Here is a 12681-nt window from a genome sequence, read left to right as displayed (position 1 = left end):
TCAAGCCATTCTCCATATACTTTAGTGGTCCTCTACCCAGATACAAAATGCTACTTCCTTTCTAAATGTTTGTAAGGCTGCTATTGTTTGGTTTTAAGAAGATCAAGTATTGTACTGAAAGTGTGCAGAAAACATAAAATAAATAGAAATCATCCGGAATTCAGCAAGCAGAAGGATGAACGAAACTACCCACATGAAAACAAAGCTCAATTTCTAAATGTAAATGAAGCATCACATTTTCTTGCTAGCTGTTCCCTACCAAGTAGGTGCAAGCATCTAGTTCTACTTTGCTCTCTGCTACCCTGAACTCTGTCTCTGACCAACCAGGGCAGGCACCCTGGAAGTCACAGTATCACAGTATCACAGTATGTTCTGGATTGGAAGGGACCTCAAAAGATCATCTAGTCCAATCCCCCTGCTGGAGCAGGAACGCCTAAGTGAGGTTGCACAGGAACATGTCCAGGTGGGTCTTGAATGTCTCCAGAGAAGGAGACTCCACAACCCCCCTGGGCAGCCTGTTCCAGTGCTCTGTCACCCTTACTGAGAAGAAGTGTTTTCTCAAATTTAAGTGGAACCTCTTGTGTTCCAGCTTGATCTCATTGCCCCTTGTCCTATCATTGTTTGCCAACGAGAAGAGCCTGGCTCCATCCTCATGGCACTCACCTTTTATATATTTATAAACATTAATAAGGTCACCCCTCAGTCTCCTCTTCTCCAAACTAAAGAGACCCAACTCCCTCAGCCTTTCCTCATAAGGGAGGTGCTCCACTCCCTTAATCATCTTGGTTGCCCTACGCTGGACCCCCTCCAGCAGTTCCTTGTCCTTCTTGAACTGAGGGGCCCAGAACTGGACACAATATTCCAGATGGGGTCTCACCAGGGCAGAGTAGAGGGGAAGGAGGACCTCTCTTGATCTACTAACCACCCCCCTTCTAATACATCCCAGGATGCCATTGGCCTTCCTGGCCACAAGGGCACAGTGCTGGCTCATGGTCATCCTGTTGTCCACCAGGACCTTCAGGTCCCTTTCCCCTACACTGCTCTCTAATATGTAATTTCCCAACCGATACTGGAACCTGGGGTTGTTCCTGCCCAGATGCAGGACTCTACACTTTTCCTTGTTAAATTTCATTAGGTTATTCCCCGCCCAACTCTCCAGCCTGTCTAGGTCTCGCTGGATGGCAGCACAGCCTTCTGGCGTGTCAGCCACTCCTCCCAGCTTAGTGTCATCAGCAAACTTGCTGATAGTACACTCTATTCCCTCGTCTAAATCGTTAATGAATATATTGAATAATACTGGCCCCAGTACTGACCCCTGAGGTACTCCACTAGATACTGGTCTCCAACTAGACTCCGCACCATTGACTACCACTCTCTGGCTTCTCTCCTTAAGCCAGTTTGTAACCCACCTCACTACTCTATTGTCTAGACCACACCTCTGCAACTTAGCAACTAGGATGCTGTGGGAGACTGTGTCAAAGGCTTTACTGAAGTCAAGGTAGACCACATCCACGGCTCTGCCATCATCCATCCACCTTGTAACATTCTCATAAAAGGCTATGAGGTTGGTCAAGCATGACTTACCCTTGGTAAAGCCATGCTGACTGCCCCTAATAACCTTCTTATCCTTGATATGCCTTGAGATAGCACCAAGGATAAGTTGTTCCATTACTTTCCCAGGGACAGAGGTGAGGCTGACCGGTCTATAGTTACCCGGGTCCTCCTTCTTGCCCTTTTTGAAGACTGGAGTGACATTTGCTTTCCTCCAATCCTCGGGCACCTCTCCCATTTCCCAAGACTTGGCAAAGATGATGGAGAGCGGTCCAGCAATGACCTCAGCCAGCTCCCTCAGCACCCGCGGATGCATCCCATCTGGACCCATGGATTTATGGATGTCCAGTCTATTTAATTGCTCCTTAACCCAGTCCTCATCAACTAAAGCAAGCTCCTCCATTGACCTGGCTTCATCTGGGGTCTCAGGGGTACAGGGCTCCCCAGGACAGCCTCCGGCAGAGTAGACAGAGACAAAGAAGGCATTCAGTAATTCTGCCTTCTCTGTATCTTCCGCCACCAGGGCACCCACCCCATTCCTCAGTGGGCCTACATTGCCTCTGGTATTAGTTTTATCCGCTATGTATTTGAAAAAGTTCTTTTTGCTGTCCTTGACCCCTCTCGCCAGCTGTAATTCTAAGGAGGCCTTGGCTATCCTAGCTGCCTTCCTACATCCTCTAACAGCAGCCTTATATTCTTCCCAAGTGGCCAGCCCCTGCTTCCATGACCTGTAAACTCTCCTCTTCTGCTTGAGCATACCCAATAGATTCCTATTCAACCACGCAGGCCTCCTGGCTCCCTTCCTTGACTTCCTACGTGTGGGGATGCTCTGATCCTGAGCGCGGAAGAAGCAATCTCTGAATGCAATCCAGCTCTCTTGGGCCTCTTTTCCTTCAAGCAGTCTTGCCCATGGGATTTCCCCCAGCAATTGCTTGAAAAGGCCAAAGTTAGCCCTGCTAAAGTCCAGGGTTGCAATTCTACTTGCTATTCTGTTCCTGCCACACAAGATGCTGAACTCCACCATCTCGTGGTCACTGTAACCCAGGCAGCCCTCAACCTTTACTGCTTCGACCAGACCCTCCTTGTTAGTGAGGATGAGATCCAGCAGTGCACCTCTCCTAGTCGGCTCCTCCACCATCTGCATGAGGAAGTTATCATCAATGCACTGGAGGAACCTCCTGGACTGTGGCTGGCTGGCTGAATGGTCCTTCCAGCAAACATCAGGGAAGTTAAAATCACCCACAACAACCAGGGCCTGTGACTGCGAGGCCACTCTCAGCTGCCCATAGAAGGCCTCATCAACTTCCTCAGCCTGATCTGGTGGCCTGTAACAGACACCCACAACAGTGTCACCCCTGCCAGCCTGCCCCTTGATCCTGACCCATATACTCTCAACTCGCTCATCATCCACTCCTGGGCAGAATTTAGTACATTGTAGTTGCTCTCTCACATAGAGAGCAACTCCACCACCACGCCTGGCTGGCCTGTCTTTTCTGAAAAGGGCATAGCCATCCATGACCACATTCCAGTCATGTGAACTGTCCCACCATGTTTCTGTAATTGCCACCAGGTCATAATCTCCCAGCCGAACATAGGATTCTAACTCCTCCTGCTTATTCCCCATGCTGCGCGCATTGGTGTAGAGGCATTTCAAGGAGCGAGCAGAGCACTCCCATTTCTCCCTAGGAGCATAGGAGGCCACCTGGTCCTCATCAGTTCTAGAATGCTGCCCCACTGGGACAAGCCCAGCTACAACCCCATCCCCCTTCCAGCCTAGTTTAAAGCTCTCCAAATGAGCCCAGCTAATTCCTGCCCCAGCATTCTTTTGCCCCTCTGAGATAAACCTTTCCCACGTGACACTATCCGGACTGGTGTCTTATAGAACCAACCATTATCAAAAAATCCAAAGCCCTGCCTGTAGCACCACTATTGGAGCCAACCATTTAGAGAATGAATTTTCCTATTCCATCCCACATCGTCACTTGAAGATGGAAGGAGTGAAGAGAAGATCACTTGAGCCCCTGAGTCTTTCACCATCCTTCCCAAGACCTTGAAATCATTCTTCATTGCCCTCAGACTACAAGAAGCAGCTTCCTCCCCATCTGTCTGGAAGACCAGCAGCGGGTAGTAGTCTGTCGGGTGCACCAGTCTTGGGAGCTCTCTAGCAATATCCTTGATCCGGGCTCCAGGTAGACTACAAACTTCTCTAAGATGAGGGTCAACTCTGCATATTGGGCCCTCTGTTCCTTTCAGAAGGGAATTTCCTATTACTATCACCCTTCTTTCTTTCTTAATAGAGGCAGTCTTAAGTTGTGGAGTCAACCGCCTCTTCCTATGTGATCTTGTAGGCAGGCTTGGCACTGCCTCCTCACCTACCTCTTCTTCCAGATCCAAGGCCTCAAACCTATTATGGAGGGGCACCTGAGGAGACAAAGCAGGCAGGGAGGGGGGCTGCCCGTGACGCCGAATTGGAATACGCTTCCAACCCTCGTCGTCTTTTAGGTCCCCTACCTCTGCCCGACAGCAACAAGGGTGGGGCCGTCTCAGTACTTCCGCCTCTTTCCGAGAGGGCAGGAGGTCCATCTCCTTTTGGGGGGTACCTCCCTGGGACCTTTCCGACTGGCACGTCAGGGTGTTACTCCACCAGTCAATCTCCCTTTCGCACTCCCTGATGGTCCTCAGCATCTCAATTTCCTCCTTAAGCTTCACAACCATGTGGAGCAGATCTTGCACCTGCTCACACCTCACACAGGTGGAGTGCTGGCCTCCCTCCCCCGGCAGCAGCAGGCTCTGGCACTCCCTGCAGCCAGAGACCTGAACAGCCACCGTTCGGGACAGAACCTCAGTCTGCGTTGCCACCGTCTATTTGAGACAAGCTCTCCTCCTGGAGGCGACCATGGTCGTCAGTAGTCTGGGATGCTGGCAATAAGTTAGAGGGGCTAGCAAGCGTCAAGTGCTCTCTGCACCCTGTTGCACAAGCTGCCACACCCGCTGCTGCAGCACAGTGTGGGTGGGACTCACCCGCTACTCAAGCTGGTTGCTTTCAAGGCAATGGGAGGGGGTGTGGTCGCCGTCACGGTGGGAACGCCCCCCGCCACGTCAGCCGCTCTCTCGCAATGGCTGCCTGGGCTTTGGGGATGGGGACCCGCCGGGAATCACGCTGTCCCTGCACGTTTCCCTCTGAGCTTCCTAATCTCGGCTGAACCTCGTAGTCGGCTGCACCCCGCCGGCTCCGGCTCTCGCTGGGCTGGCTCCGATCAGCTGACTGAATGCTAGTCTCGAGTTTCAGCCACTTTTAAACCTCCCGCCGTCACCGTGGGAACGCCCCCCGACACGTCAGTCTATGCTTTCTCTTTCCTATCTGCTGACCATTTTATTTTCACAACTGCTTCTTATGTTCTAGAAAGGCTCGTCGGAGACAAGCACGACCAGATTACAATACTTCAGGCTTTGATCGAGGTGAGCTTCAAAGGGGCAGTAGAACCAGGGAGAAGCCTGGAATAGGTTGGAAGGAATGAAAAAATACGGTAGTTTCAGACTGGCACGTGTTTTCTGATGTAATTTGCCTCTTCCCATAACAGCTCAAGTCTTCAATGTATGTTTGGTACATTTGTTTGCTGCCATTGTCCGAATCCCATGTATTCCCCTCTGCTTCTGTAGCTTTGCCCTAAAAAGCTTGTCAAAAGAACTGACAGGTTAATTTGCTCCCACATTTCCCTTTACCATAGAGAAGGTCTGGTTGAAGCCCTACGTAGATCTGCAACCATATGATGACCCCAGCAGAGGTGTACTGGAATTCACGAAGGAACTGGATGTCTCTTGTGTCACTATGGAGAATGTGATTGGAGAGGGTGAGTTACTTGTTGCTCTCCACATGTTTCAGTTCCTGCACGCTCTTATTTTCTTGCCTATTCTTGAGTTCATCTGTGACGTTTTGCCTCTGGTTGTTCTCAGGGGAGTTTGGGGAGGTCTATCGTGGGTCACTCCGGCTCCCTGGAAAAGAACGTATTGTGGTTGCCATCAAGACCCTGAAGTCGACATATTCAGACTCACAGTGGTGGAACTTTCTGCGTGAGGCAACAATTATGGGGCAATTCAATCACCCGAACATCGTGCGTCTGGAAGGAGTTGTCACCAAAAGTAAGAATGTGTGGGAGGGAGTCCTGGAATAAGAGCAGAAACAGGCACATCTCTTGGGCCTTTCTTAGGGAGGATGCTGTCAGAGAGGCTATGCTGGGAGAAGACAGACATTGTCATTTTAGTCTGTGGCAGAAAATGAGGAAGGAAGGAGAGGTATGGATTTCCAAGAGAATCATGAGGTAGTGTTAGGAGAGGTCTTTTTGATTTGGTGAGTGGATGAGAAGTTGGGATAGTGTAAGGGATGCTGTAAAATTATTTGTGTGACACAAGGAGGGATACAAAATCATCGGGGGAGATTTAAGGAAAAGGGTCAGCCAGCTGTGCCAGTGGAGTGGGAATGCTGGCTGGGTTTGGATATGGTTCTCTGTGTTGGGGCAATGCATTGAAAAGCAAGAGTAGGAGAACTGCAAAAAGGCTGACACCTTTTTGTCTTCCTCAAGGGAGGCCAATGATGATCATCACTGAGTATATGGAGAATGGAGCACTGGATAACTTCCTCCGGGTGAGAGACTTCAATCTGTAATAGGCTTGTGTACTGCTGGAACTTGCACTTACTTTCTGCTCGCTAACATTTCCAGTCTCAGCAGTTGAAGCTTGATGCCATACAGTTTGCTCAGTGTCCAGAGTGCTGTCTTTGGTAGCTGAAGTGCAGGTGGATATTGCATGACTCTGGAGACGACCACCAGTCCCTTACTGAGAACCTGTTGGGTCCTTTGGGCTGCAGCATTGCATTTTTGCTCATTCACCACTGCCTACATTTGCAAGTTGATAAGGCCAGTAACTAGAAGCCAAGCAGATTGATGTCACTTGACCAGGATCTTCTCTCACTTCTTCTTCCATGCAGGAGAATGAGGAAAAATTTAGTCCTATGCAGCTTGTGAGCATGCTGCACGGAATAGCCTCTGGCATGACCTACCTTTCAGAACACAACTATGTGCACCGGGATCTGGCTGCTCGCAACATCCTGGTAACACGCAGTCTTCAATGCAAAGTGTCTGACTTTGGTCTCTCCCGAATATTGGAGAATGATACAGAGGGAACCTATGAAACCAAGGTAATGCAAAAACAATCTCCCAGTCTTGTAAATGAACTGTAGTCTCAGGGATTCTGCCAGATAAGAACGGCAGAATCTTCACAACAGGAAACACCAGGCTGGGGGAAGATTTGGATGGAAAATGTCTGAGGAAAACCCATAGTAAAACTGCAAGTCACAGTGTGGATGATTCAGAAGGTGGTACTTTTCTATCTGGAGTCCTTGATGATTTTGTTTGCTAAGAGATTCAGAGCGATTGTGGTTTTGAAATGAGAAGCAAAATAAGAGGTCTAATCTTTTTGACTCAGTTAACTAAATCTAGCTTTGAAGATAGCCATGCTATGATCAGGGGTTTAGAGTAGAGACATCTACAGGTCCCTTTCAATGAAAGTTCCAGTGATTGTCTGGTGTCATTCTAAATAGGGCTGTGACTGGTGTCAGGCTCTTACTCCCACAGCAGTAGTCTTGTGTAGCATTCAACTGAACAGAGAGCTTAAACTCATTCAGTTTCCAAGAATGTTTCTGTTCTTTTGAGAAATTTCCCCATGTGTGGCTATGCATCACTTCAAGTGAAGAGGGCCCAGTCTTTGAACCACTTTGTAAGCTTCTTGCATGGAAGCACCAGAGAAATACAACTCAATGATACATGCCGGATACTCTGTATCTCTGCTCTTTCACAGGGTGGTAAGATTCCCATCCGATGGACAGCACCAGAGGCCATTGCTCATCGGATTTTTACCTCAACCAGTGATGTCTGGAGCTTTGGAATTGTCATGTGGGAGGTGCTGTCATTTGGTGACAAACCATATGGGGACATGAGTAATCAAGAGGTAACAGACACTGAGCTCGAGTGCTGATTTAAAAAAATAAACAAGGCATGTAGGCCTAACTTTTATATGTCTCCCTCAGACTATAGTCTTGATATTCTTTGAACACGTAACTACTATGTCTCCCTCCCTGCTAAAAATTAATGCAACCAAGATAAGGATAGTAAGTGTTCAGGCCTCTGAACCATGTTCAAGTGTCAACAGCAATGAGCCAAAAATGAGACTGGTTAAATAATCCATGGCCTTTGGGTCTGGAGATGTTCTCTTTTGGTTTCTTTCTTCCCTTCCTGTGGCTCTGGAGTGTTATATCTGGTCTCATTCTAGGTTCAGCATACCTGTGAGATTATCATATGCTGTTGAAATTATTCCTCAGAGTCTGGTTTCCCTTTTCTCACTGGGCCTGTGCCAGGATCATTTGGTCCTCACTTCTCATGAACACGTGGCATGAATGGCAAATGGGAGCTAAGCTAGTAAAGGATTGATAGTATATGCATATGCTACTTTTTTATATGCCTTAGGCATCCTGCTCCATTGCTTTGCTGCCCAAACTCTACTTCATACATGTGCAATCTGCTTCTGCACCCTCCCTGACTGCACACTGTGCAAAATGGTGACCTGCCCACTCCCAGCTCCATAGATGTCTCCGGCTCCTCTATTGCATTCTTTGCTCTTGTTTCTCCTTGTTCTCTGTGCAGGTGATGAAACGGTTAGAGGAGGGGTACCGGCTGCCCCCACCTGTGGACTGCCCATCTATCCTCTATGAGCTCATGAAGAGCTGTTGGTCACATGATCGGATGAGGAGGCCTCATTTTCAGGAAATCCGGGCACAACTACAACATTTCATCTCAAGTCCCCAGCTCCTCCGGCCCATTGCAGACTTTGATCCCAGGTAAGCAGGTTGCCACTGGAGGAGCAGAGGGTAACTGGAAGATTTTCACCTCCCTGTCTCCAACAGGAGAGGTGGTGTTCACAATGCAGGCTGCCAAGAGGCACCTTGGATGGTCGATCTGCAGAAGATAATGGCCATCTCTCATGGTGACAGAGGGCATAGTCATTGGCCTGGGCAGTCTGACTTCACTGTGTAGGGAGCAGATAAGTTGGCCTAGCCCTGGCAGAGGGTGCTTGCCCTTTTGGTACAGTCTCATAGTACTGGCCATTTAAAGTAGTTACCTGGCTAATGAGGGATTTGTCTGTCTTTAGGGTAACACTCCGGCTCCCCAGCTGCAGTGGATCTGATGGTATCCCCTATCGATCTATCCCTGAGTGGCTGGAATCCATTCGCATGAAGCGCTACATCTCCAACTTTCGCACTGCTGGCTTGGACACCATGGAGTCCATTCTGGAGCTCACTGCTGAGTAAGGGCAGGCTAAGCTCCCACAAGGCACCAAGGCTGTGCTACCAATAGCTGTGTCTGTCCCTGTGCTATCTGAACAGGCACCTCATATTTACTGGGAAGGCTTCTCCTTACCCATCTCTAAAAAGTTAAATGGAAGTGGATTGGCTTCTTGCCCTAAAAGGGAAGAATCAGCCCAGAACTGGGATGAGCCCAGACTGTGAGAGTAATTCCCTGACTATCCATGCTTGAGGCTCTTCAGGGGCCTGAGCTGCTCTGAACTCATACCAGACACAAAAAGCAAGAGGAAAGAATGGATGGCAGACAGTTCTCTAACCTTACCATCTCCACATCCTTGTAGGATTTTATGAGATAATTTTCTTGCCTTGAACTCCACATGGACTAGTGATATTCCCCCCACATCAGCCAGACACTGTTCTATCATAGAGCAAAGTCCTTCTGGGTTCCTTGGATGGACAGATGTTTTACCAACACAGTCGTGTTTGATAGTAGGGTTGAGGATGTATAGCCAGCTCCAACCAGGGCAGTTACATAAAATAAATGAGCAGGCACGGTGCAGTGACAGACCTGCTAAAGGGTTGAGACATGTCCCATATCACAAGCTTACATGTACACAATCTTGATTTAATGGTAGCACAGGCCTAGTCACGAGGTGAGAGAAGCCAGTTCACTGTATGGGCAGAGGTAGCCAGGGAAGGGCAGGAACATCTAAAAGTTTCTTCTCTCTAGAGAAAAGGTAGGCATAGGAAAGGAAGCTTTCTGATCTAATGCTTGATAACTGTTTCTGCCCTTACCCACATCCCAGTCCCTGAGGAACAAGAACAGCAATTCATTTTTTCTTTTCTGATTTCCTTCAGGGACTTGAAACAAATGGGAGTGTCACTTCCAGGTCACCAGAAGAGGATCCTGTGTAGCATCCAAGGCTTTAAGGAATGATCAGTCATTGCCCTCTTAAGCTTGCTAAATGCCCATTTGTTCCAGATATCACTTGGAATAATTCCTATGGCAATTCCTTCCAAATGAGTGACTGGGACAAGCAAAGCAAAACAATTAGAACTGAAAAGGCTCGTGAGGCAACACCACCTGCTCTCATTTCTGTTCTTCCTGCCTGAGCTCTACAGCAGCTATCAGTAACGTTTCAAAGCACTGGTCTTAGAAACTGTTCTCAGCCCTGTTTTTTGTAGTCTTTTCTGTGCAGCACTAAGTAATTCCTGTGGTCCACATACTGGAGTTTCAGACCCTCGGTATATCACATGGAAACATAAGGATAGATACAAAGCAGGTTGGGGGCGGTGGATAATGATTAGAGATGAGAGTTCAGATAGACTGTGACATTCAGAGAACATGCACAAGGACACAGACATGCAGGGACTGGACCCATTCACTCCCTGGCATATATCCCTTCTCACTTAAGCAGCCTTCTGTCTTCCTTATTTTACAACAGGAACAAACCATTCAGTCTTTCACAAGGCTATAAGGGATATATTTTTAAATTCAGCTATTCTTGCCTTAAACACCTTTCTCATGGTGTACTTCTTTATTTGGAGGAGAAGCTGCTGTAACTTGTGTGATCACATAACCTCAGTGTGTTGCTGTTTTGCGCATGCACACTTTAGTAGGAAGATGTACGTCTCTCCAAGCTGCTTAATACCTTTTGCCATGGTCAGAAAACTCTTTAGATACTAATTTTCCTTTGCCCCTTTTTAAAAGAGATAATAGTCTTGTTTGGCTGGATATGGTACTTGTAACAGAAAAATGTGTAGGTGGTCTGTCTTATTCCTTCTCTATGGAGGAAATGTTACTATTTATAAGAGCTTGAGACAGTTGTAGACTGTAAATAATATTTTGTAAATAAACCTGTGACAGAGCAGGCTGTGTTGGAGTTATTTGAGTTATTTCAAATATGATTGGTACCTTGAACATAGTTCCAGCAAGGGTCCTTACATCTGTGTTTAGTTGTTTCAGCCAATTTAGCAGATTTAATATTATTTTTTCAGCAGATTTTCACGCAGTCTTCAATGCAAAGTGTCTGACTTTGGTCTCTCCCGAATATTGGAGAATGATACAGAGGGAACCTATGAAACCAAGGTAATGCAAAAACAATCTCCCAGTCTTGTAAATGAACTGTAGTCTCAGGGATTCTGCCAGATAAGAACGGCAGAATCTTCACAACAGGAAACACCAGGCTGGGGGAAGATTTGGATGGAAAATGTCTGAGGAAAACCCATAGTAAAACTGCAAGTCACAGTGTGGATGATTCAGAAGGTGGTACTTTTCTATCTGGAGTCCTTGATGATTTTGTTTGCTAAGAGATTCAGAGCGATTGTGGTTTTGAAATGAGAAGCAAAATAAGAGGTCTAATCTTTTTGACTCAGTTAACTAAATCTAGCTTTGAAGATAGCCATGCTATGATCAGGGGTTTAGAGTAGAGACATCTACAGGTCCCTTTCAATGAAAGTTCCAGTGATTTTTAATATTATTTATTTCAGTAGATTTAATATTATTTTTTTCAGCAGATTTAATATGGAAATGCAGTTGAATTATAAGTATTAGAAGTTACTGCTGTAGTTTGATGAAATATATGTGAGTTGTACTTCCTTCTCCTGCAAAATAGACTGTCTAGGTGAAAAAAAAAAAACAACTCACTCTGATGTTCTTAAGATTTTCTCCTACCTGGGAAGAGTAGTCACCTCAAGATTTATTTTTCAGTGCTTGAGCTAAGTCCAGGTTGGTGAAGAAGGTGAGTGCTAGCCATTCAGCAATCCATCACTTGCTGTAGATAGCTATCAGTGTTTCCATAATTGTATAATGCTCCAAATTCTTAAGGCTATAAATTAACACTGCTGTTCCTGGGAAGGTCTTGTTTAACCCTAAATGACAGAAGAGTTAAGGAGCAGAGATCTGAAGAACTGCAACTTAAAGGAAGAAGATAGAAGCAGCAGAGTATACACAAGGAACCATGCTATATGTGTATCTCAGCTACTCAGGTCACTGCAACTACAGTACGACTGACAAGATGGGCTTTTACTGTGTCTGGTTAGTGTATCAGTAAGTTGAGTCCTAGTAACAGATGTCTTTAACATGAAGTACAGATAATAAATAATGTTGCTAGATGGCAGATATCCACAGCTGGTGGATAAGTCCCAATGAGGCTGACACAAGATTATGAGCTTGTGTCACACATATGTAAACTTTAGCCTATCATTGCAGATGATTGATAGAAAATTGGGAGCGGTTGATACATCAGATAGTTGTGCTGCCATTCAGAGGAACCTTGATAGATGGGAGAAATGGGAGGAGAGGAGACTCATTAAGTTGAAAAGCAGGAAATATCGAGCCCTGGAAACAGGAAGGAATAGCCCCATGCACCAGAACATGCTGGGTGATGACTGACTGGAAAGCAGCTTTGTAGAAAAGGACTTGCAAGTAGGTCGTAGTGAACAGCAAGTTTCACTTAAGCCAGTAATGTGCTGTTGTATCCAAGGCGGCCAACAGTATCTGGGCTGCATTAGCAATGCATCACCAGTAGCTGGCAGGAGATGATTCTTCCCCTCAGCATTGGTCAGACATCTGAAGCATTGTGTCCAGTTTTGCGCTCCACAGTATAAAGGAGGACATGGACTTACAGGAGCAAGTCCAGTAAAGGGCCACTATGATTCTGAAAAGATTAGAGCATCTGACATATGAGGCAAGGCTGAGAGAACTGGAATTGTTCACCCTCAAGCTGAGAAGGTTTCTGTGGCTCTTATAATTGTGTGTAAACACCTGATGGGAG

The 12681-nt window shown here is 46.8% G+C and overlaps 1 protein-coding gene across 1 annotated transcript in view; it reads left to right on the top strand.

The window, feature by feature from the left end:
• Nucleotides 1-9842, top strand: part of EPHA1 (EPH receptor A1) — a gene marked incomplete at both ends in the record, with an annotated part of 37198 nt that extends 27356 nt beyond the window's left edge. Inside the window, 9 exons of the mRNA XM_080348433.1 lie at nt 4955-5010; nt 5280-5402; nt 5506-5691; nt 6132-6193; nt 6536-6745; nt 7405-7554; nt 8247-8440; nt 8752-8907; nt 9764-9842. Of these exons, the coding sequence (XP_080204559.1) occupies nt 4955-5010; nt 5280-5402; nt 5506-5691; nt 6132-6193; nt 6536-6745; nt 7405-7554; nt 8247-8440; nt 8752-8907; nt 9764-9842 (1216 nt within the window). The remainder of the gene's footprint in view (nt 1-4954; nt 5011-5279; nt 5403-5505; nt 5692-6131; nt 6194-6535; nt 6746-7404; nt 7555-8246; nt 8441-8751; nt 8908-9763) is intronic.
• Between the last annotated feature and the right edge of the window lie 2839 nt (nt 9843-12681).

The sequence above is a fragment of the Nesoenas mayeri genome (assembly GCF_963082525.1).
Source record: "Nesoenas mayeri genome assembly, chromosome: 1".
Classification (NCBI taxonomy): Eukaryota; Metazoa; Chordata; class Aves; order Columbiformes; family Columbidae; genus Nesoenas; species Nesoenas mayeri.
This window is presented reverse-complemented; position numbering and strand designations above follow the sequence as displayed.